The sequence below is a fragment of the Notechis scutatus genome, chromosome 4, assembly GCF_049901735.1.
Source record: "Notechis scutatus isolate UNSWTSFEM ecotype Mainland chromosome 4, rNotScu1.2, whole genome shotgun sequence".
NCBI lineage: Eukaryota > Metazoa > Chordata > Lepidosauria > Squamata > Elapidae > Notechis > Notechis scutatus.
The window spans coordinates 53,734,842-53,760,506 of record NC_142012.1 but is presented as its reverse complement, the minus strand read 5'-3'; the positions used below and the strand labels follow the sequence as shown (position 1 = coordinate 53,760,506).

The 25,665-nt window shown below is 43.7% G+C and overlaps 1 protein-coding gene across 30 annotated transcripts in view; it reads right to left on the bottom strand.

The window, feature by feature from the left end:
* Nucleotides 1–25,665, bottom strand: part of RBM47 (RNA binding motif protein 47) — a 102,574-nt gene that overhangs the window by 5,234 nt on the left and 71,675 nt on the right. For 11 of the 30 annotated variants that reach the window (XM_026675342.2, XM_026675339.2, XM_087965801.1 and 8 more), the window contains 2 exons: nt 20,902–22,069; nt 742–948 (listed from right to left, as the gene is read on the bottom strand). In XM_026675342.2, the coding sequence (XP_026531127.1) occupies nt 742–948; nt 20,902–22,039 (1,345 nt within the window). In that variant the 5' untranslated portion in view covers nt 22,040–22,069. Of the gene's footprint in view, nt 1–741; nt 970–14,821; nt 14,893–20,901; nt 22,070–25,665 lie in introns of all 30 variants that reach the window. The other 19 variants (XM_087965796.1, XM_087965791.1, XM_087965793.1 and 16 more) reach the window with 4 other exon arrangements.

Here is a 25,665-nt window from a genome sequence, read left to right as displayed (position 1 = left end):
CCTGATAAAGGTCTGCAGTTGTAAAATCTCTTGAGAGACTGTTTGCTGTGACTTTGATGGATGTGAATGAGAGGAATTAAATAAAAGGGGTTTTGTCAGGATGAGGAGTCTGCTTCGTGATTTTGGGAAGCCTAGGTCAGTGGTATCCAAAAGAGAACATCCAGATTCAGCCACAGTTTTGCTCCATAAAGCATCAACCTTGTGAACTCTCTCTCAAGTTTCCTCTTTCCAATACGTGTTCAAGATGGATGGCAATTAACTCTGGTTCTGACCAGTTCTGGAGAACTGGTAGTGGACATTTTGAGTAGTTCAGAGAACCGGACAATACCCCCTCTGACTGGCCCCACCCCATCTATTCTCTGCCTCACGAGTCCCAGCTGATCGGCTAGGTCTTCTTTGGTTGCCCTGCACAGGAGAATGGGGCTGGAAAGCAGGTTAGTGAGGTGGGGAGAGAAGGGGGATTTTGCAGTATCCTTCCGCTGCCACGCCCACCAAGCCACGTCCACAGAACCGTAGTAAAATGTTTTGAATCCCATCACTGGATTAACATATATATATGTATACGTATGTGTATATATGTGTGTGTGTGTGTGTTTGTGTATGTGTATGTACTGTATATGTATATGTGTATTTATATGTATGGGTGTACGCTCTTGAGAGCGGGCCACATAATTTCATTTTTAATGTGTGCCGGTGTGCCAAGGAGTAAAAAATGACAATAAAGGCTATTGGTCTACTGACCTGTTCCTGGTTTAATTGCCATGGAGCTGACTGCAGGCAATTCCAGACTGGGCACCATCTCGTAGCCCTTTTCTTGCTGTTTTCCTTTCCCTTCGTGGTATCTGCTATAAATGCCGCGGCCTGCAGAGTAACCGCCCAGGTAGGATCCTCTGGGGCCAGGTGCTCGGTTACCTGCCGCCCCTCGTCCTCTGCCTCTAACGTTGCCTGCTTGTAAGTTTAAAATAAAACATAAAAAAAAAATGCCAAACAGGTAAGTTACACTCGGAACCAGCCACCGCATTTCGCCCAAAGGCTACTAAAATGTAAGACTAGAAAGGGAAAAAAGAAAAGACATTGCAAAGCTCAGAAAACATGTTGCCACATTCCTAACCCGGAGCACAATCTCCAGGAATGGCAAAGATTTGGCTTTTAGCATGGGTCACACTCAGCCACAACCTCGTGGGATTTATTAACTGGGTTTGGTTTTGTTTTGTTTGTTGCAATATTTTCTAGTTCCCTTGTTCTAGAACAGGGCTCTCCAAACTTGGCAACTTGTGGACTTCAACTCTCCAAACTCCCCAACCAGCATGGCTGGGCACTCCCTGTGATATAGTGTTACTTATAGATCTGGAACTTAAAACCTTATCTCCTTATCACAGGCGGCACACAGAGCCATTTGTACGGGCACGCGAGCCTCAGCCAAACGTATCTGCACTGCCCCTGCGCACACTTCCCAGCTGATCGTTGGCCCATTTGAGGCTATTTTCGCCCTCCAGGAGGCTTGAGGGAAGCCTCTGCAGCCTCGGGAGGCCGAAAAATGGGCCTTCAGGAAATACTGGAAGTGCCAAAACGGGCCTGTTTTTCGCCCTCCCGAGGCTGCAGAGGCTTCCCTTGAGCCTCCGGGAGGGCGAAAATGGCCTCCCCCGGGCCCTCTGGAGGCTGAAAATGGACACTTCCGGTATTTCCGGAAGGCCTGTTTTTCGGCCTCCCGAGGCTGCAGAGGCTTCCTTCAAGCCTTCGGGAGGGCGAAAACGGCCTCAAACGGGCCGAAAATCAGCTGGGGGGTGCAAGTAAGGGAGCGGAAAGGTATGTGTTGCATGTGCATGTGCAGGGGGGGAGAGGCGCATTGAATTTTGGTTGCTAGTATGCTTTCAGCACACCACAACAAAAAGGTTCACCATCACTGCCTTATCTTGTTATTCTCATGAGTAGCTGGCTGGGGAATTCTGGGAGTTGACTTCGTCAAGTTTTCCAGTTGCTCCGTTTAAAGACACCTGCTCTAGAACTTGATTTTGCAGAGTAAATCTCTCGACTGGGAGATGTTCAGGAGGGCCCAGGTCTAACTTTGGCAAACTTTTAAGAGGGGTAGAAGTTGTTTCGAGAGTTGGTGTCCACACACCCGAATGTTGCTGAGATCTAGAAACACTGATCTAGAAAGTTCAGAAGGAAGCCAAACTTGGGAGTGGAAGGGAGAACAGACTTCCAAAGAAGTCTGATCTATACAGGCAGGTGCTTTGAATCCTCTCGTATAAAGGGATGTGGGAAAGGCCTTGAGAGACAGAGTCAAGAGAAGAAATGCCTAGAAACAGCCAGATAAGAGAAGGCATAGTTCACTGCTGAAGCTCATAAAGGGCTCATAAAGCCCTCCCCTAAGTACTCAGGCTGCAAAGGTGACAGCGGGAGAATTGTATTTTCAGATTTGCAAGATTATTATCAGCGCAGCTTTTACGAGAAAGTAGAATGGACCATCTTGGTCACCTTTGTCGTCTTCCTCGGAAGGCAACCTCCATCTCGCAAATCTGCAAGTACAGGAAGTCCTCGTCCTACAATGGTTCATTTAATGACTGTTCAAAGTTGCATTGGCGCTGAAAGAAAGGGACTTCAGAGTTTATAACCTTTGTAGCACCTTCATGACGGCATCAAAATTGAGACACGTGGCAACTGGTTCGCAAGTATGACAGTGGCCCTGTCCCTGACCAGCAATGGGGAAGCCAGATTCACTTAACAACTGGGTTACTAACTTATCAACTGCAGTGATTCACTTAACAACGGAGGCAAGAAAGGTCATGAAATGGGACAGAACTTACTGAACAACCGAAATTTTGGATTCCATTGCAATCTTAAGTCAAGGACTGCCTTTATAATTCTCTCCCCCTCCTTTACCTCCTGAGAAACTAGAGGGGGTCTCTTTTGCATTTCTTGCTCCAGTTACAGATTATGAAGTCTCTTATCTGATCGTTCCCTAGCTCGTCTGGTCTCCTAAGGCCCATTTTACCTTCTACTGCTGGAGATCCTTGTATTGCATGTTATGCCATCAATCTTACTCCTGGTTTTCCTTAGTCCCTCCATTACATTCTAGCTTGTTTTTTTTTTTTAAGATACAGAAATAAAAACAATGCTAGACTCCCGTAAAAGCTTGCAGACATATTGAAACATCCAATTTGCAAACAGCAGCAAAACTCAATCATTAAAAAAAAATTATGTTAGTAAGGTCATTGGCGTAGGAGGGGAAAAATAACATTTGGTGCTTTCTCTTTGCTGTTATCAGACAGAAAACAGGTTCTCACTCTCTCTGTCTCTCTCTCTCTGTCTCTCTCTGTCCCTCTCTGTCTCTCTTTTTCTCTCTCTCTCTTTCTCTGTCTCTTTCTCTGTCTGTCTTTCTCTGTCTCTCTGTCTCTCTCTGTCTCTCTTTGTCCTTCTCTGTCTCTCTCTGTCTCTCTCTCTTTCCCTCTCTCTTTTTCTCTCTCTCTCTCTCTTCTCTCTCTGTCTCTCTCTGTCTCTCTCTCTGTCTCCCTTTCTTTTTCTTTCTCTCTTTTTCTGTCTCTCTGTCCCTCTGTCTCTCTTTTTCTGTCTCTCTGTCTCTCTTTCTCTGTCCCCCCTCTCTCTTTCTGTCTCTCTCTTTCTGTCTCTGTCTTTCTCTGTCTCTCTGTCTCTCTCTGTCTCTCTTTGTCCTTCTCTGTCTCTCTTTGTCTCTCTCTCTTTGTCTCTCTCTCTTTCTCTGTCTCTCTCTGTCTCCCTTTCTTTCTCTCTCTCTCTCTGTCTCTCTCTGTCCCTCTCTGTCTCTCTTTTTCTGTCTCTGTCTCTCTCTCTTTTTGTCTCTCTCTCTCTCTTTCTCTCTCTCTCTCTCTGTCCTTCCCTGTCTCCCTCTCTTTCTCTCTCTCTCTTTCTCTGTCTCTCTCTCTGGCACTCTCTCTCTTTCTCTGTCTCTCTTTGTCCTTCTCTGTCTCTCTCTGTCTCTCTCTCTTTCTCTCTTTGTCTCTCTCTCTCTTTCTGTCTCTCTCTGTCCCCCTCTGTCTCTCTCTGTCTCTGTCTCTCTTTCTCTTTCTCTGTCTCCCTTTCTTTTTCTGTCTCTCTTTCTCTGTCTCTCACTCTGTCTGTCTGTCTGTCTGTCTCTCTCTCTGTGTGTGTGTCTGTCTGTCTCTGTCTCTATCTCTATCTCTCTTAATTTTTACTAGTGTTTTGCAGGGCAAGAACAATTCAGGTGGAAGGAAAACTGAAAGCAGAGTAAAAAACAGGGATCAGCAAACAGAAAAGAATGAGGGGGGGAGGAGACCAAAAAGAAAAACAAACAAACAAAACAAAAAGATATAAAGAAATGATTTCCAATCTTGTTTAGAATTGTCACATTTATATGTTATTCTCTCTTACGGGTTGTACCTTAGCTGCCTTTATATTTTCTACTCTTCCCGATTCTCAAACTCATAAATCAAAAATTAAGGTGTTCCCCCCTCTTTTCAGCAAGAGAAAACCTGAACAAAATTACGAGTGCGTCTTAACATTATGAATAAAAGGTGAGGGAATAGGGGAATCTCTGCTCCATTGCCATCAAACTTTTTCGCCCATAGTCCTGAAAGGGATTTGGGACTCACATCCTATTTTGTACGTCATTTCTCAGCTCAGCTAGTTTTATTGCTACGAGACAGCAAGTCCAGCTTGTGTGTCCTCACCTAGCAACAGCTGCAATCAAAAAGGTGTACAACCTGTTTTGTCTTCCTGCCCCCTCCGCCCACCCCGATGCCATTTCTGACCTCAGGAAAGGGGAAAACATTTGCAGGCAGGAGATTGGTAGCAGCCTGCTTTCTTTTCTCCTTCCTTCCCTTCTTCTTTCTTTTTCTTCCGTTTTCTCTAAATGTCATCTTGTGTTTTCCTAAATGCACATTTACCCAAAGTGCCATGCAACAAGGAAGAACCAGAGATAGAGATATCAATATCAATAGATATATAGATATAGATAAATAGATAGATAAAAGAGATAGATAGATATAGATATAGATATGGTTAGATATAGATAGATATAGATAGATGTAGATATATAGATAGATAGATAGATTAGATAGATAGATTAGATGTGTGTGTGTGTGTCGTGCATATATATATATATATATATATATATATATATATATATATATATATATATATATATATTGTGTGTGTGTGTGTGTGTGTGTGTGTGAATCTTTGGTTATTTGGGTTTTCTCCTGCGTAAAATTGGAAGTATCTAGGCGACGTTTCGATGTAGTCTCATTCATCATCTTCAGGCTTGTGTCTTCGGCTTTGTGCTTCTTGGAGTAATGTGAGCTTGCAGCTGCTTCTTCCTTTTAACTGCTAGTGGGGGTGTGACTTGATTGGGTGGGGTTTGGCTGTGTTCTGATTGGGTGGGGGTGTGTTCTCATTGGTTGGGGGTTTGGCTGTGTTCTGATTGGTAGGGGGTTGGCTGTGTTCTGATTGGCTGTTCTGTTCAGGTGGGGGCTTGGTTGTGCTCAGGTTATTCTTAGTTGCTGGGGGATTTGAGCTGGTGAGCTGTGATCCTGTTGTTTGGCTTCACGTTCGTGGTCGTGTCACATCTTCATGGTGGGCGTCAGTTCACTTCATGTATGGGTCGGAGGGGTTTGAAGTGGGTAGTGATGCAGCTGCGGTACGACTTCTGGTCCGTGGTCGTGTTTCATCTTCTGTGTGGGTGTGAGTCTGCTTTCTACATGGAAGTGTGGTGGTAGCATCTTGTGTGGCCCTCATGGGTGTGGGTCTGGTGTCATTCTTCATGTTAGGTACTCATTTGTTAATGAGGGCGGGTTTCAAATGGCTGGTAGGTGGGAGGTATCATCTCGTTTATTCATGCTGTGTGGGCATTTTTCTATCTCTATGACTTCTCTGATTATTCTGTTGTTGAAGTGTTCGGTTTTGGCGATAGTTCTGGTATTTTTAAAGTCAATCTCGTGTCCTGTGGCTTTGAGGTGCTGGACCAGGGAAGAGGTCGGTTTTTTCTTTTTTGATTGAGTTCTTGTGTTCTTCAATGTGTGTACTTATTCTTCTGTTAGTTTGTCCAATGTATGTGGTGGGACAGGCGGTGCAAGGGATTTCATATACTCCTTGGTTTTCTAACTTGATTTTGTCTTTAGGGTTTCTTAGGATGGTGGATATTTTTCTGTTTGTGCAGAATGCTGTTTTAATGTTGTGGTTTTGGAGGATCTTGCTGATTTTGTCTGTAGTACCTTTTATATATGGGAGGAGGGCTTTGCGGTTTCTCTTTGTTCTCTGTCTTGGATTTTGGTTGGGGTTTGTTTTTGGATTAGGTGGGTAATCTTCTTTCTTTGGAATCCATTGGCTGTTAGTACATTAGAATGTATAGTTCGGTTTTAGGTGTTGTTCGTTGGCTAAGCATTTTGTTCTGGAGATGAGTGTCTGCCACGGAATTGATCTGTGCTGGGTGGTGGTGTGAGAGTGCATGTAGATAGCAGTTTGTATGTGTTTTCTTCTGGTAGATGGTGTGTCCTAAGGAGCTATTGGATTTTTTGTATACTAAGACATCTAGGAAGGGAACTTGATTGTTAGCTTCTGTTTCCATGGTAAATTGTATTTTGGGATGTAGGCTGTTGAGGTGTGTGAGGAAGTTGTTCAGCTTTTTCTTTCCTGTGTGGCCAGATTATGAAGGTGTCATCTACGTATCTGAGCCAGAGTTTGGGTTTGTGATCATATTTTTCTAGAGCTTGTGTTTCAAAGTGTTCCATGTAGAGGTTTGCGATGACAGGTGAGAGGGGTGATCCCATGGTGCTCCTTCTATTTGTTTGTATTTTTGTCCGTTGTAGGTGAAGTATGTATTGGATAGGCAGTGGTTGGTCAGATCTAGGATGTGCTTGGGTGGGTTGTATTTGTTTTGGATGGCTGTCAAGGCTTCTTTTATAGGCACTTGGGTGAAGAGGCATATGACATCGAAGCTCACTAGTAGGTCGCTGTGTTGTAAGTTTTGTTTCTTTATGATCTCGATGAACTGGAATGAGTTTCTTACGTGCGAGTTGATGGATTCTGCATAGGGCTATAGCTGTTTGGCAAGAAATTTGGCTAGGTTTTGTAGAGGTGAGCCTATGGAGCTGACTATTGGTCTAAGTGGGGTTCCTTCTTTGTGTATCTTGGGGAGACCATAAAGCTTAGGGCATCTGGAATAATCTAAATTCTATTCATGCTTTCAGGAATCTCTGTTGATGTGTGAGGAAGTTGTTCAGCTTTTCTTTCCTGTGTGGCCAGATTATGAAGGTGTCATCTACGTATCTGAGCCAGAGTTTGGGTTTGTGATCATATTTTTCTAGAGCTTGTGTTTCAAAGTGTTCCATGTAGAGGTTTGCGATGACAGGTGAGAGGGTGATCCCATGGGTGCTCCTTCTATTTGTTTGTATTTTTGTCCGTTGTAGGTGAAGTATGTATTGGATAGGCAGTGGTTGGTCAGATCTAGGATGTGCTTGGGTGGGTTGTATTTGTTTTGGATGGCTGTCAAGGCTTCTTTTATAGGCACTTGGGTGAAGAGGCATATGACATCGAAGCTCACTAGTAGGTCGCTGTGTTGTAAGTTTTGTTTCTTTATGATCTCGATGAACTGGAATGAGTTTCTTACGTGCGAGTTGATGGATTCTGCATAGGGCTATAGCTGTTTGGCAAGAAATTTGGCTAGGTTTTGTAGAGGTGAGCCTATGGAGCTGACTATTGGTCTAAGTGGGGTTCCTTCTTTGTGTATCTTGGGAGACCATAAAGCTTAGGGCATCTGGAATAATCTCTTCTATTCATGCTTTCAGGTCTTTTTTCAATCTCTATGGCTTCTCTTATAATTCTGTGGCTGGGGTTTGATGCACAGGGGACTTCATATATGCCTTGGCTTTCCAGGTCAATTTTATCTTTGGGGTTTCTTAGGACGGCTGCTATTTTTCTGTCTGTTTTGAAGGCAGTCTTGATGTGATGCCTGTGTAGTAGCTTGCTGATTTTGTCTGTAGTACCTCTTATGTAGGGCAGGACAACTCTTCCATAAAGATGAACAGACCTATGGAAGAGCTGTCCCCTGTGCATCATGCCCTGCCACATACATTGGACAGACCAATAGAAGAATAAGTACCCGCCTGGATGAACACAAAAATGCAGTAAAAAGCTGGAACACATTTCCTCAGTAGTCCAACACATGAAAGCCACAGGTCATAGCATCAACTTCAATGGCACCAAAACCCTAGCCACTATAGAAAACACCAGCCACAGAATTATCAGAGAAGCCATAGTGATTGAAAAAAGACCTGGAAGCATGAATAGAAGAGATGATTCCACCAGACTGTCAATTATTTGGAAGCCTGCACTCACAAACAAAAAAATCTACACACCACAAGCCAGGCAAACACTTGGGCACAAACAGATCTCCCCTGATACCTCCAGCTCAAACACACCCCAACTAGGCACCCAGATGAAACCTAGCTTCCTAATAAATGATAGCCGTCCATTTACTCGGAGCCAAGCTGCACTTTCTTTTATTTTTTAAATTATTTTTTTTTTTTTTTTTTTATTATAAATATATATAAATTTATTTTTTTTTAAAAAAGGGAAAAAAAAAAAAAAAAAAAAAAAAAAAAAAAAAAAAAAAAAAGCCTCCAATACAGGAATACAATGTTGCTAGCCAATCAAGACAAAAAAAGCCACAAAACAGACAAGATATTAGAAACACCAATCAAGCAGAACACAGCAAACTCCAAGACCAATAAACACAGACCAAGACTCCCAACCAATCAGGATGAAGAAAAAACCATTCTGGCACAGCAGTAGGCTAGCCCCAAATTTAAAACTGAAACGGCTGTGAAAGTCTGACTCACAGATGAACACAATACAGAAGCCTGATGATGGCAGATGAGATTCTGCCAAAATGTTGCTACAACTTTAAAAGCACAACTATAATGACGTGGGAAAATACTTGAACAAAGCTGAATACCATACATACATACATACATACATACATACATACATACATACATACATACATACATTTTCGTAGATTATCACGGGTGCAGGTATGTAGGTCTAGGTGTGTTTGGGTCTTTTCCCATGTAAGATTAAGAGTATCTTGATGATGTTTCGGCGAGGTCCCACTCACCATCCTCAGGCTGGTGCTTTCTGCTTCATGCCAGTGCAAGCAGACCTAGACCTACACACACACACACACACACACACACACACATTGACATGGGAAAATACCTGAACAAAACTGAATACCATACATATAAATACCCGCAAAAACTTAAGAAAACATATATATTATAGTGATAGATATAGAGATAGATAGATATAGATATAGTTAGATATAGATATAGTTAGATAGAGATAGAGATAGAGATAGAGATAGAGATAGAGATAGAGATAGACAGACAGACAGATGATAGAGATAGATAGATAGATGTAGGTATACATATAGATAGAGATAGATAGTGATAGATATAGAGATAGATAGCAATAGATAGAGAGATAGATAGAGAGATAGACATAGAGATATAGAGATATAGAGATACAGAGAGATAGAGAGATAGAGAGAGAGTTAGATAGATAGATAGAGATAGAGATAGATCTGCATTCCTGGGCAGCTGTGTTGCAATCACAGACTTCGCCATCACTCTAGCATTCTTCAAAAATTAAAAATCCAAACAACTTCGACCTCATCCCTGTTAAAAGCCTACACCATCATATGATTCCTCTTTTGCCTGCCTTCTCACTCTGCCAACGCAAAACACAAATGTAACTTTTCAAGTTTTGCCTGTTCCTCTTACAATTCCAAAATGACACACTAGCCTGTCGAATGGTATCATGCCACAAGTGACACAGTGTCACTTCTTTTGCATTGCTTAATTTGTGGCCATCACGCCACAATAATGACACAACTTTGCCCTGGCAATGGAAGAGCCCAGATTTAGACTGCATGGGTCGTACAGGAACCTCCAAGCAATCTTAGATCAAGTTTAGGGTTGAACTGGATGGGGCTGGACTAGATGACCTACAAGATCCCTTCCAACTCTGTTAATCTGTTTGTTTGCTTGTTTAAACTGTGGAGTCCTTGGTGCTGTTGAGTGTGCTTGTTTGCTTGCAGATGTTTCATTACCCAGCTAGGTAACACCATCAGTGCTAGTGAGTGTGGGATTTGCTCCCTGTTTATCTACAGTAGTTTGCTGTGCTAATATTGGTTTTCTCCTTGATTAGGGCATTGCTTTCTTGCTGGATTGTTTGTCTGGTATTAAACCCTGCTTATCTGCGTGTTGCTTATTGGAGAGGGTGTATTCTGGTCTTTTTGTTTCCTTCTTAACTTGTTTATTGTCTCTTTTGGATGGTGTGGGTTATCTCTAGCTGTCTATTGACGACTGATTTGTTGGAATGCCAAGCTTTCAGGAATTTCCTAGCATTTTTTGTGGGGGGGAGGGCATTTAGATTGGTCTAGAGTGATGGCGAAGCTTTTTGTTGTGGTGCCTGCACCCACAATGCAATGCACCCCTGTGCATGAACACGCAACACCCCTGCCCTGCCCTCTTACCTGCATTGCACATGCGTGCGCCTCCCAGATAGATTTTTGGCCCGTTTGAGGCCATTTTTGCCATCCTGGAGGCTCGAGGGAAGCCTTTGCAGCCTCGGGAGGTCGTAAAACGGGCCCTCTGGAAATACTGCCAGTGCCTGTTTTCAGTCTCCGGAGGGCTTCTGGGGCCCGGGGGAGGCCGTTTTCGCCCTCCCGGAGGCTCGAGAAAAGCCTCTGCAGCCTTGGGAGGCTGAAAAATGGGCCCGTTTCAGCACTTCCGAAAATCAGTTGGAAGGCGCACGCATGCACAGTGCAGGTAAGTTTGGCTGGGGCTTGTCTGCCCACACAAATGGCTCTGCGTGCCACCTGTGCCATCACGGGTCTAGGATGCTCACAGTTTCTGGTACTGTCCATCAATGGAGAGCAAACCCTCCCTAGAACTGATGAAGTTACCTAATTGGATAATCTAATCTTTCCTTATCTTTATAAAAAGCATTATAAGAAATGATTGACCAAGCTGGGATGAAAGAGCACTTATGGATCCATCTCAGTTACTCTTTCCCTCTGGGAAATGCTTCTAATAATGAAAAGGAATAGCATCATGGATGGTTGGTTGGTTGGTTGGATGGAGGTAAAATCACTCTTATTGGACTACCCTTTTCTTCTTCTTGTAGGTCCCCCTAATTACTAGAGAACATCCCAGGAATTCAGTTCAAAGCTGCTTCTCCCCAGAATTGACTTTTCTAATTGAATCAAGTATTTTTGAGCTGATTAATGAAATCACGGGTTTTTGTTTTTTTTTGAACAATGCATGCCTGTCCTTTTTTCTGTAAGGCGTCCATCCAACCCCACCAGTTCTGCCTGACAACTCGTACCAAATCCCACATTGGATCTTGACAATTTGCATCTAGAATCCCCTGTTATCATGATACCAGTAAAACACTAAACAAGGCCCTGCCCTATTTTAGTCCATCAGGGTAATATTACGAGAGGTACTTATTTGATTACACACAAAACATTTCATTTATGAAATCTGTTTATATTCAAAATTTCTAAGAGTGTTGTCATCTCTTCTGAGGCGACAACCTACACAAAGCTACCTCTGTTAGTTTGCTACAGTAAAAACAGTAACACAACAAAACAAAAACGAGAGGTGGGATTCAGCAGGTTCTGACCAGTTCTGGAGAACCGATAGCGGAAATTTGGAGTCGTTTGGATAACCGGCAAATCCAACCTCTGACTGGCCCCGCCAAACCCATCTATTCTCTGCCTCCCATTGAGTCCCAGCTGATCGGCTGGGTCTTCTTTGGTTGCCCTGCACAGGCGAACGGAGCTGGAAAGCAGGTTAGTGGGGTGGGGAGGGAATGGGGATTTTGCAGTAAACTTCCCCTGCCACGCCCACCCAGCCACGGCCACAGAACCAGTAGTAAAAATTTTTGAATCCCACCACTGACAAAAGCACGTCGTGTCATCTAAAAACTTGCAAGAATGAAATGCGAGGTAAATCCACTTCTTCTATCTAGCCCTGTGCTGGCAAAGCTATGCCATACATGCAGGAAGTGGCACGCAGAGCCATTTCCCCCGGCAGGTGAGAGGTCACCCGGAAGAGCCATACTGCCCAAGCGTGCGGCACCGTCTGACAGCTGATTGTCAGGTACCTGGTGCGTATGCGCAGGGGGGGGGCAGAGGGAGGGTGCATTGGAGATGTGTGCACATGCACAGATGCGCTGCGTGCGAGGGGCAAATTGCACATGCATGCACAGATGTGTGACGCGTGAGGGGTGGAATCGCGCACGCATGCGCAAAGATGTGCATGCGCAAAGAGGGCATGCGAGGGGGCCAGCACGCTTTGCCTTCTGGACGCGCAAGAGAGAACGCATGCAATTATCGGCACAGGAGCCGAAAGAGGTTAGCCACCACTGATCTAGCCTATTTGTATGAAATAATTAAGAACGGAGAGCGAGCATGATCAATGAGCTCATATTCTCCCACGGAAACCAAAGGAAGATATTCATTTCTGGGCCCAGCTGAATAAACCTGGTGTAGCTTTAAAAAATAATAATCATCATCATCATATCTCAACTCCTCCAACCTTCGAATTAGACATTGTACTGTTCAAACACATCAGCCAGAATGGCTGAGCGATTTTTATTGAAGTCACAAGGGGAAAAAATAAAAACACGTACTGCTTACGTAAAATATTGGCAAAATGCGTATCATTGTCAGAGAATAAAATACGGCTAATCCTCGATTTACTTCCACAGTTCAGCCCCACATTTCCATTGTTAAGCAAGACAGCTGTTAAGTGAGCTTTGCCCCCATTTTACGACCTTTCTTGCCACATCGTTAAGAGAATCACTGCAGTTGTTAAGTTAGTAACCGAGTTGTAGAGTGAATCTGGCTTCCCCAGGTTCATTTCCTTATTGGAAGGTTGCAAAAGGGGATCGTAAGACCCCCCAGGACACTGCAACGGTCATAAATACAAGTCAGTGGCCAAGCATCTGAATTTTGATCATATGACCATGGGGGTACTTCGGTGCCGTTATAACTTGGAACGTCCGCTAAGCAAATCCGCTAAGTTGAGGCCCATCCGTAGAAAGAACGTTCAAAACAAGGATTCTTAGCACATGTAGTTCGTTTCTGCAATCTCCGGATTTTGCTGTCGATTCCAGACAGGGGTGGGATTCAAATTTTTTAACAACCAGTTCAGTGGGCGTGGCCAGGTGGGCATGGCCATGTGATTGGGTGGGTGTGGCCTCCTTTTTTGCAGCACCTTCCCATTTGGGGGCTTCCTGGGCTTCAGGGAAGCCTCCGGGGGGGGGCGGTTTTCCTCCCAGAAGTCTTCCCTGGGGCCCAGGAAGTCAAAAACGGAGCCTGGGTGGGGCACGAACCCCCCCACTCCATTTTGGGGCCTCTTGGGCCTCAGGGAAGGCTGCTGGTGGGCATTTTTGCTCCCAGGAAGCTTCCCTGGGGCCCAGGAAGGCAAAAAATGGAGGGGGGGCACAGCTTCCCCACTCTTCGCACCCGCTTTTGCCTCCTGGGCCTCAGGGAAGCCTCCTGGGCAAAGCAGTAAGACAGCGAGGGGGATCCCAGCACAGCTGATCATTGGAATAGCTGATCGTCAGGAGGGGGGAAAAAAGAAATACTTTAAGGAGTGACTGGGTGAGGGAGAACGCAGTCGGCAATGTCGAGCATGTGCGTGATGTTGAGCAGGCACGATAAGGACTGACTGGGTGCGGCCAGCCAGGGGCATGTTTTGCCGGTTCTCCAAACTGCGCAGAATCAAAGCAACCGGTTCTATAGAACCAGTCCGAACCAGTAGAATCCCACCCCTGATTTCTGATCATCCTCTTTTAATGACCCCCATAATCCCTTGCAGGGTGGAGTCTGGGAAACTGAATGGAGCTAGCAGAGTGTTTACTGGCTGGATGCCCTTCCCATTGCTAATGTGGAGTTTTGTTTGGCAGATATATTCTCAGTGTTCCCAGAGTGAGAAATATCTGCCTCTATCTAGGATTGAACTCACAGCCTCCTGATTGTGAGGTGAGAGCTTCACCTCGAGCCACCACACCACTCTTGTGATCGACTCCAGATAATAGATTTTAATCTGATATGATCCCAAATGCTGGAAACTTACATTTGAGCTCAAAAGATAAGACATGTTAATTAATACCTCTGCCTCATTTATCATATTTCACCCCAGAAGACAAACACAGGAACGTAAAAGAAATTTACCACAATCTTTTTTAAAAGTTGGTCATCTACCTTTCTATGCTGCAGATGCAGTAAAATTTGAAGGACCACTAAGACACATGATTTGGTCATGCCCTACTGTCTCATTATTCTTAACATCCAGCTAATAGTTGAATATGATTTAAGAAGCACACACGATTGCGTGGAATTCATTGGAAGAGAAAAAGCAATTTTAACAGGATCAAATCTCCCTGTTCAAACGGATGAAACGCCTGCAAATTTACGGAAGCGTATTTATTTCACCAGATTTGCAAAAATATCACGGGTAGATATCTCATGGTGAAAAAGGTTGAGCTTGTTCTGATTAGGGCGAATATGAATATCGTTCTATTTTAGCCACTTTCTCTTTCAAAAGATTCCAATAAGACATTCAATCAATGGGCAAGACACATATAACCTACTCATTTGGTCAAGTAGAAGAATGAGGATTTCATTTAGGATTTTGCAACACACAAAGATTGAGGTAGACCAGCTGTATCAAATCTCCGAACTATGGTATAAAGTCAGTTTAATTCGGATTACAAATTGGATCATATCACGATATGGCTGGGTTACCTCTACTGAATGAGCAGATCTCTTGAAGGCGCGCATAATTATCTTTGGGTGGGTACAAACAGAAGTCCAGTCTATAAGAGATTATTAAATTATGAATAGTGTACTAAAATACGGGGGTCCATATTTATAGCCCCTTGCTTCAATACAGTTTTTTTTATGCAGACTTAACGTTCCCCAAAAATTGATCCTCGGAGAGATGATCATTCTTAAAGGGTGCAAGATTTTTATTTGTTTTTTAAAAATAACATAAAAAGAAAATCTTTTGAAAATTTCTCCTTAAAATGTCAGAAATTGGCTCCAAAATCTTCAAATACGTACCCTATTGTTTGTAATTTCTTGTAGGAAAAATAAGTATCCTGACTGCTGTTACCATAATACTCCACATATTTTTATAGCTTAATCAGACTTAGCAGAAAAAGCTGGCAGGAAAGAAAGGTTGATGTTGAATATAAGTCATTATATGTCAATCATCTTCCTGAATTGTTGCACTTATATGATATTGTCAAGACTTGGGAGGGAAAAAAACTGGCCCAACCTGATTCTTTCCAGCAATTTTAACATGAATGATCTATTCTGAAAAACAGATATTCCAATGCAAAAGTACCTTGTACCGCTTGTAACATTACCGGGCATAGTGTTTGCAATAAATTCCATTAATTATCTCACCAGGGTTACATATCAGTGAGTCTGTTTAAGCTCTGCAAACATTTCATCGTTCAGTTTATGAATCATACTTGAATGATAATTTATAAATAAGCCTCGATAGATTTTTCTGAATTTTGATTTATTTTTTAAAAAAAATTGGACAAGCTGTTGAGTTTTTCACCTTCTTTTCATAATTGCTTTGAAACTATGCTACCGTGTTTCCCCGAAAATAAGACCCTGTCTTACATTATTTTGCCACCAAAAACAGAACCAGGACTTATTTGAGGGGGATGCCATCCACTGATAACCTCGCTTGCGTGTGTCGCTCCCAGCATCCATTTTGCTGTCAGAGGCCTTCAGGAACTTCTTCTTCTGTGGCCAGCAAGGCTTTCCTGAAGGCCTCTGTAGTCGATAAGAGAGCTCTGGATCGATCCTGAGGTTTGTTATCAGCTACAGAGGCCTTCAGGAAAGCCCTGCTGGCTGCAGAAGAACTGGGCCGGCAAGACAGGTATCAGAGTGTGCGAGGCCTGGCTACAACTGTCCAAAGGTAAGTAGTAGGGCAGCTCCACCACCCCATCCCTACCCTAGCTTAATTTTTACCTGTCTAGTCTGGAGTAGGTGGGATCTTAATTCTTCAAAGTCATATATCATCTATCTATCATCCATCTATTTGTATATGTGATTTCAAAGGCGACTTACAAATTATTCTTCTTCAATTTTGCACAACGTTTAAAATCTCTATTTCTTTATTGTTCCTTTTGTATTCCTCTGCTTTTCTTGATGGTGCTTTTAAATATCTGCTCAAGTACAATAAAATGAAAGCAAATGGAAGAGACGTGTCCTAGGGCAGTCGGGACATAAAGGTATTCATGTGTGGTTAAATCATTGACCTCAAATTGTCAATCTGTTTATGAACTTTGGATATTGTTTGCACAAAAAGGGGAAAAGAAAAAAAAGAGAGATTTGTTAATTTTCCTGGAGCAGATATCAAAGGTTGCTTGATAGCCACTGAACTGACTTTTTAATCAAGAAATGGAAAGACTAGATAGTACAGTTGAGGTTAAATTTGTTGTTTAAAATTTAAGCTGAGTTACTTCTGTAATATTCCGCTGCTGCATTTCACTTAGTCATTATTTCCTCCTTTTTTCTTATAGATATTCGGATTGTTTTTCAGGGGGTTGGACTAGAAGACCTCCAAGGACCCTTCCAACTCTATTATCCTATCCTATCCTATCCTATCCCATCCTAATTCTATCCTATCCTATCCTATCCTATCCTATTCTTTATTCTGATATTATTCTATTATATATTCTGATATTCTATTCTATATTCTGATATTCTGATATTCTATTCTATTCTTATTCTTATTCTATTCTTATTCTATTCTATATTTTGATATTCTATTCTATTCTATTCTATTCTATTCTATTCTATTCTATTCTATTCTATTCTAGCAACTGGTTAAATGTTTTCCTAATTCCATTCCATTCCATATTCTATTCCATAGTGTATTCTATTCTATTCTATTCTATTCTATTCTATTCTATTCTATTCTATTCTATTCTATTCTATTCTATTCTATTCTATTCTAGCAACTGGTTAAATGTTTTCCTAGCTTTTGAGATAACAAAATTGCCACCTTTTATAAAATGGACTTCATTAACAGATAGTAGAATTAAATGTAAGCCTACTTCTGGAAAAAATAAATCCAGAAAGAGTTCCCATTTGCTTTTCAGCAATAGGAGGTAGTCCTTGACTTACGCCAGTTCACTTAAGTGCCTGTGCCAAGTTCCAATGGCCCCAAAAAGAAGTGACTTATGACCCTTTTATACACTTACAACTGTTGCAGCATTTCCCCAGGGTCACATGATCAAAATTCAGACGCTTGACAACTGACTCACAGTTATGACGGCCGCAGTGTCCCAGGGTCATGTGATCCCCTTTTGCGACCTTCTGCCACATCTATTCATCTCCGCCCCCTGCCTTTTATCCCCAGAGCTAGGGTGAGGCTTTGATAGCAGCAGTAGCTCTTCCGTCCCAAGGACCGGCCCATAGATTTCCATTGCTCTCCTCTCCTCTGCCTTCTGTGCATCCGTGTGTCAGGCACTGGACCCAACTGTTCCTCCTCTTCCTCATCCGCCACCTCCAGACCTGGCAGCTGTTGACTCTCCATCTGAGGGCTGACAGACAGCTCAGGCTCCGCCTCTGTCTCTCTCGCTCTGTCAGCTCCATTCCCCCTTCCTCCTCAGAGCTCTCAGGTTGTCCTGATTATGAACCTGACTCCCACACCTCCTTTTCCTCCTCTGATTCAACTGCTGGAGGGGCCTGTGTCCGTCTGTGGCAAGAGACTTAACACTTTCTCGCTTAGCAACAGAAATTTTGGGCTCAATTGTGGTCATAAGTCAAGGTTCCCCATACTGTACATCAGGATGTCCAACCTTGGCCACTTTAAGACCTGTGGATTTCCACTTCCCAGAATTCCCCAGGTAGCCATGCTAGTTTCCTTGCTCCTAAGGACCTGTGAATAGACTTTTGAAAATTCCTTCCATCCCTGAATTTATTTATTTTTATCTGATGCAAAAACTGCCTCTGGATCACCTCTGGAATCTTTCAAGAACCAGAAAGAACTTTCTTACCGTGATGTAGCATTCAACTCCATCAAAATATACAGGTAATCCTCAACTTACGACTACAATGAAGCCCAAAATCTCTGCTGCTAAACAGGACAATTGCAAAGTGAGTTTTGCTTCATTTTACGACCTTTCTTGCCATGTTTGTTAAGCGAATTGCTGTAGTTGTTAAATTGGTCATACGGTTGTTAAGTAAAACTGGATTTGCTGGTCAGAAAGTTGCAAAAGTGAATCACATGGTATGGACATCGCCACCAACATAAATATAAATCAGTGGCCAAGCATCTGTGAATTCGGATGTGACCAGAGGGATGGGGCAATGGTCGTAAATGTGAAAGTGTTGTCGTTAGCCAGCAGCAGGTGTGGGCGGCTGAGGAGAGCGAGGACTCAGATGAAGGTCCAAGACCATTAGGGAGTGGACTGCTGCCTTCAGAGATTGTGGGGGCTGGCAGCAGCAATCAGGAGGTTCCCGAGGAGCCTGTGCCAAGTGCGTGTGCACGCAGGATTGCTCACAGGAAAGAACAGTTACAACAGCATGGGCGACTCGGGAGTAAGGCTGCAAGATAAAAGCCAGCTGTGAATCGGACGTTCTTTGCAGGAAGCAAAGACGTTCTGAAACTCGAGCCTCGTGGACATTGCAGTACCTTAAGTTGGTTTTTGAAGACTCTTGTGTTGTGAAATATCTCTAGGTAATCTTATCTGTTATTCTTGGCAGCCTCGCACAGTTTTGGCGAGGCTTGTGCTTATCAAAGATAATTAATTTGCAGCAGCCTTTTAAACTGGGGATTTGTAAGAATCATTAAAAGGTTTCTGTTCCCTTTGGTTCATGTTTGTTTTATTGGAAAAGGGTTTGGGTCAGAACAGAAACATAGGAAAAAGTCAATTTTTTTCAGTGTGGTTGTAACTCCAACAGTCAGGAAACGAATGGTTGAAAGTCTATAATTCCAAATTCAGTATGTGAGGTGATGACAATTAAAACCGAGGAAGGAATTGCTATAATTTTTCTCCCCCCCCCCCTTCATGTTGTGTGTTTGCTTTTCTGTCAGAACTGAACTATGCTGGAGCTGAGACGTTGAAATATTTTTAGTACAAAGCATTTCCATTTCTTTTTTCTTTTTAAAAAAATGTTGTACACAACTTAAACAAGGTCAAAGATCAACCTTCCCCAATCTGAGACAAACCTCTTGGCCGCGAGGTTTAAGAATTCTAGGAACTGTATGCCCAGCACATCTGGAAAGCATTAAAATGAGGGAAGCCACTTAAGAAACATGGGCCTCGGTCATAAAATAAATACAATAAAAAGAATCCCTTCAGCTCTTGGTGGCTTCATGAACACATTCGCAGGATTTTCCTGGCAATGGTACAGGAGTGTTTTAATAACCCGTCCCTCCAGGTTCTATTCTCCCAGTCTAGCTTATAGCCTTGGGATCTCCTTGTGGTCTCCCATCCAAGGGCTAATCTTGAAACCTGGCAAGATGCTGTCACCCAGCCAGACTAAAAGACAAAAAATGTCCTCTAGCCAAGCTCCAGGCTTGATGACTTCATGGACACTCCCAAATAAGTATGTTCCTTGGCTACAGAGAGGGGTACGAATCAATATCAATTAGAATAGAGCTGGAAGGGGCCACCGAGGTCTTCTAGTCTAACCCTGTGCTCAAGCAGCAGACCCTATACCATTAGGATCTCTATACAATAAGAATCTATACAATTAGGATCTCTATACGATTAGGGTCGATACAATTATGTGTACAATTAATATACAATTAGTCTGTACAATTTGTCTGTACAGGGCAGGACAAGAAACAATGGATGGAAACTCATCAAGGAGAGAAGCAACCTGGAATGAAGGAGAAACTTTCTAACAGTGAGGACAATTAACCAGTGGAACAGAAGTTCCATCACTGGAGGTTTTTAAGAAGAGACTGGCCAGTCACTTGTCCGAGTTTGTATAGGGCCATGATGGCGAACCAGAGGTGGGTATTCAGCAGGTTCTGACCAGTTCTGGAGAACCGGTAGCGGAAATTTTGACTAGTTCGGAGAACCGGCAAATACCACCCTGACTGGAGATTTTATAGTATCCTTCCCCTGCCACACCCACCAAGCCACGCCCACAGAACCGGTAGTAAAATAATTTGAACCCCACCACTATGGTGAACCTATGGCACGCATGCCACAGGTGACATGTAGAGCCATTTGTGCCTGCACGGGAGCCACAGGCAAACTTACCTCACTGCACATGCGTGCGCCTCCCAGCTGATTTTCGGCTGGTTTGAGGCCTTTTTCGGCCTCCCAGGCTTGAGGAAAGCCTCTGCAGCCTGAAAAATAGGCCCGTTTCATCACTTCCTGTATTTCTGGAAATACCGGAAGTGACGAAACGGGCCTATTTTTCAGGCTGCAGAGGCTTTCCTCAAGCCTGGAAGGCCGAAAAAGACTTCAAACCAGCCGAAAATCAGCTGGGAGGCGCAGTGCAGGTAAGGGGGCGGGGGAATTGAGTGTGCATTGCCTTCTGGGTACTGGCATGTGAGCGCGCACAATTTTTGGTACAGGAACCCAAAAAGGTTAGCCACCACTGGTATAGGGTATCCTGCTTCAGCAGAGGGCTAGACTACAAGACCTCCAAGGCCCCTTCCAGCTCGTGTTCTATTCTATTCTAATTAGAGTAGGATGCCATTTTCCCCCAGAAAGTCCCCCCTCAACTTTCCATTCAAGCTTTCCTATTCAAAGTCCCAACTCTATTCAGCTTTTGACCCCCCCGACAAGATAACTCTAATCCCTCCTGAACTGTGCCAAAATTCATATACTCACCTTTCACAAAGTACTCTCGATTTGGACCAATCAGGCCATTGTACGGATACCCGTAATAGGCGAGAGTGTACGGGTCACAAGAGTAAACATAGTTAGGTTGTTGAGTCACTTCGGCTGCGGTTGCTCCTGCTCCTGCTCCTCCTTTGGCAGCTTTTTGGTATCTGGTATATTGCTCTTTATCTACTGGCTTGGCCAACGTGACCTCCAGACATGATCCTTCCAGTTCGGTGCCGTTGAGGTTATTCATGGCGTGAACCGCATCCTCCCGGCTGGTAAAATGCACGAAAGCGTAATCTCGGATTTTCTTCACCCGTTCTATGCTGCCGGGATTAAACTGGCCAAAGACCTTCTTAATGGTCTCCTCCGTGGTCTCAATCATCAAATTCCTCACATACAAGATTTTCACCGTCTCCATGACATCTTCGTCCACGTCGATCTCCGGCTCGGCCCAATCAACGGCGATCTGGTGCCCCCACAGCTGGATTCGGCCAGGCATGAGCTTCCTTCTTGCCATGGCGGCCGCTCGGTGGCTTTCATACTCCACGAAAGCAAAGCCGCGGTTCTTCATCTTATCGGCCGCGCTGGCGTAGACGATGACGTCCAGCACCCCTTCCGTCACCTTGGAGATCTCTTCCAAAATCTCCTCTCGCTTCTTCGTCTTGGGGATCCCACCGATGAAGAGCCGGCAATTGTCCACGCTGCAACATACTCCTAACAGTCTTCCTGGACGGATCTCGTAGTTGTTGAGTTCTTTGACTGCACGCTTGGCTTCATATTTCTGGGTATACATCACAAAGGCGTAGCCACGGTTCTTACCATCAAAATCCATCATCAGCCGCATTTCGTAGATCCGTCCTGTGGTCTCAAACACGGGGACCAGCTCGTCCTCATAGACATCCCGAGGAATTTTGCCCACAAAGACCTCGCAGCCCCGAGGAGGGTGTAAGCCTTCCCAGCCAGGAGGTGGACCTCCATACTTTCGTTGCCCGTTCTCCTGAATCATGGTGTAGCCAGTGCGGTCTAATAACTGCAGTAGTGCGGCCTCATTTGGAGCGCCCGAGAGCCCTTCGGGGATTTTATTGGTTTGCATGCTGGAGGAATCATTATTCATCCTTGCAGTAGAATCTTCAGCTGTCATTATGGCCTAATCATCAAAGTCTGGAGATACCTGAAGAAAGAAAAGAGAAGGAATCCCATCAATCAGATGCTACTAAGGAACCGATAGGTCTTATATTTGGAGGATGTCATCCACTGACTAACCTCATGATTACTGACCTGCAACAAATTTAAGATTCCTATACAGGTAGTGGTCAACTTATTACCACAATTGTGCCCCCAATTCAGTGGTGGGCTGCAGAGGCCTTCAGAAAAGCCTTGCCAGCCACAGAAGAAGTACTTGAAGGCCTCTGACAGCAAAAAGGAGGCTGGGGGTGACACGCGCAAGTGAGGTTAGTCAGTGGATGATGTCCCCCGAAAATAAGACCTGGTGCCTTTTTTGGTGGCAAAAAAAATATAAGACAGGGTCTTATTTTCGGGGAAACACAGTACCATCGAATAGCCCAAGACACACACTCTGCTAGAGAGGAATTCCCTGAAGATGGGCTCCAGCATGAAAAAAAGCTCAGAAGACAGAACCTCTGGTCCTGGTGACTGACCCAGATTGGATCCTGAAAATCGGTTTGGTTTCTCCCTTCAGACTCTTCATTTGTAAGTCTCTTAAATATTCTTTGGAATTAGACCTTGAACTGTCTCTAACCGTCCCCCTGGACAGAACTGCACATTCCTATTTGGAACTTTTTGGACAATCCAGTCTGCGATTCCTGGAAAAATCCAACAATGTTAAACAAGAAATAATGTTTCAACTAGCAACGCGCTAAAACCATATTGTGATAAACCAGTCGATCAGCCACGATCGGTTTGAATATATGTCAGTCCTGTTAAGCACACCATGGGTGAATTTATCTATAGAAATACCTTCTGAAAGAACATTCTCTGGGCAAATTTAACAGAATAACAGAGTTGGAAAGAACCTTGGACGTCTTCTAGTCCAGCCCCCTGTTCAGGCGGGAAATTATACCATTTCAGATAAAATTGTTGTCTGATCACTTCTTAAAAACTTCCAGCATTGAAGCACTCACAATTTCTGGAAGCAAGTCATTCCAGAATTTGATTTTAATCTCTCTCTATATATAAAAGCCAAGTACCACTCACTCATCACGAAATCTTCAGAACCTTAAAGCCTACAAATTTGAAATTTGGCACATATGTTTCTCTTGGGTTCTAGGTGCTCGCTAAGAAAGGATTTTTCAAAATGACCATCAGAGCATTAGCATTTCTTAATACAACAATTAACACGCTCTGATGCTAAGGAATTCTACTCCCCCCTCCCCACCTGAAAAGAACTCAGTTCCAACTGCCAGTTGCCTCACATTCCGTTACCTCAGTTCAAACTGTCAGACGTTCCATTCCCTCACTCAGGAGCAAACTGGGGCTCCTTATAGTACTAAACATCTGTACCTCACCAAAATGTCTTACGCGTTCCACCTATGGAACTGCTTCCAAACTCAAGGCAGCGGGAGCAATATTCCCTTATGAGTTTCAATCACTGACCACCACTGAGCCAATGGATTGTGAACGGAATTTCTTCTGCATAGCCTGATCACAAAGTTTTGTCGAAAGCATGGTATCCAGCTAGTAACATAATTTTGCAAATTCGAAAATCCACTTTGACTTTAAAAAAATTCAACCATGCTTTTGTCCAATTCTTGGAAACCCAGTACGACAGCCAAGGCTACAAGGATTGGCAGATTTCTACTCTGTCAAAATATAACTGGGATAGAAAACAACGGTTGCTGAGGGAGCAGGTTGTTCTGCTATAAGAGCAAACCACAATGTAGAACAGTAGCATTAGGTCAGGGGTCTTCAAACTTGATAGTTTTAAAACTTACGGACTTCGACTCCCAGAATTCCTCCTCCAGTCATGTTAGCTCAGGAATTCTGGGAGTTGAAGTCCACAAGTCTTAAACTTGCCAAGTTTGAAGACCCTTGCATTAGATCTTTTAACACAAATAACAGAAAGCGGCAGACAAAATATTCAGATATGATGAGCTCAGATATGAAATGTCTGCAAGAAAACAACCAAGTTCAGAAAGCACTAAGGATCCCACAGTCATCGTCTTCTTCTTCCTCTTCCTCCTCCCTCCAAATCCCACTCTCTTCTAGCACTGAGGATGTTTCCTAGCTGGGTCATGAAACATCTACAAGAAAATCACCCAGCTCAGAGAGCACCAAGCACCCCATAGTCTTTATCCTTTCTCTCTGCAAACCACACTCCCTTTAGTACTGAGGATGTTACCTAGCTGGGTCATGAAATGTCTGCAAGAAAACCACCAAGTTCAGAGAGCACTAAGGACCCCACAATCTTCCCCCCTCCTCCTCCCTCCAAACCCCATTCTCTTCTAGCACTGAGGATGTTACCTAGCTGGGTCATGAAACTTCTGCAAGAAAACCACCTAGCTCAGAGAGCACCAAGGACCCCACAATTTTATGTCAGTTTCTCCATTCTATGCATCAGATGCAGTCAATGGCAATTCTCAGAAGCTTATGAATTATAATAGCATTTGCTAATCCCAAAATGTGATACCAAGAGGCCTCCTGACTTTAACTGCCAGTCAGTGTAAGAGTTACAAGTAAGAGGCCTCCATAAAGATACAATACATGTAGTGAAATGCCTTGATTAACCAATCTTTGTCTATTTATTCCAAATGTAAGACCTAAATTGGGATCTGTGCGACTGATTTCACTACATTTTCCAACCTTGAAGACAAAAAAATAATCACAGGGTTAGGATTTCAGCTTTAGTGAAATCCGTATAGGTAGTCCCCGACATACAACAGTTCATTTAGTGACCGTTTCTGAAGTTACAAAAGTGACTGGTGACAATTTTTCACCCTTATGACCATTGCAGTGTTCCCCTTGGTCACGTGATTTCCGTTCGGATGCTTTGACAACCGACTTACATTTATGATGGTCCCAGCATCCTGGAATCATGCTGCAATCACCTTTCTGTGACCTTCTGATGACCGAAATCAACGGGGAAGCCAGATTCACTTAACGACCGGGTGACTAATATACAAACTGCAGTGATTCGTTTAATGGATGTGGCGACAAAAGTCATAAAATGGGACCAAACATCATCTCACTCAACTCCCTGTTCTTGGCTGGAGCCTCATATTATCCCCATCAGCGGCACTGACTTATGGCCGTTTTTCACAGTGACAACGTTGCAGCATCCCCATGATTATGTGATCAAAATTCAGATGGTTGGCAACTGCCTCAAACTTATGACAGTTGCAGCATCCCAGGGGCCACATGATCTCCTTCTGACAAGCAAAGTCAACAGGGAAAACCAGTTCCACTTAACAACCGGGTTACTAATGAATCAACTGCAGCAGGGGTGGGATTCAGCCAATTCAGGCGAACCGGATGTTAAATTTACAAACTGGCTGGCCCTGCCGCCTCTTTTAGGAGTCTTCACGTGGTCCATTTTGGATGCCGGTAAGTATAGGGTCTGCGTGGAGGCTCTGGGAGGGTGAAAAATGGGCTGAACCTGGAAGTTCTGGAAGTCCAAAAATGGGCCTGTTTCTGGCTTCCGGAGCCCAGGGAAGGCCATTTTTGCCCTCCCAGAGGCCCAAGGGAAGCCTCCAGACTTTGGGGAAGGTGAAAATTATTAATTCAGTTGAGAAAGTCCAGAAATATTTCACA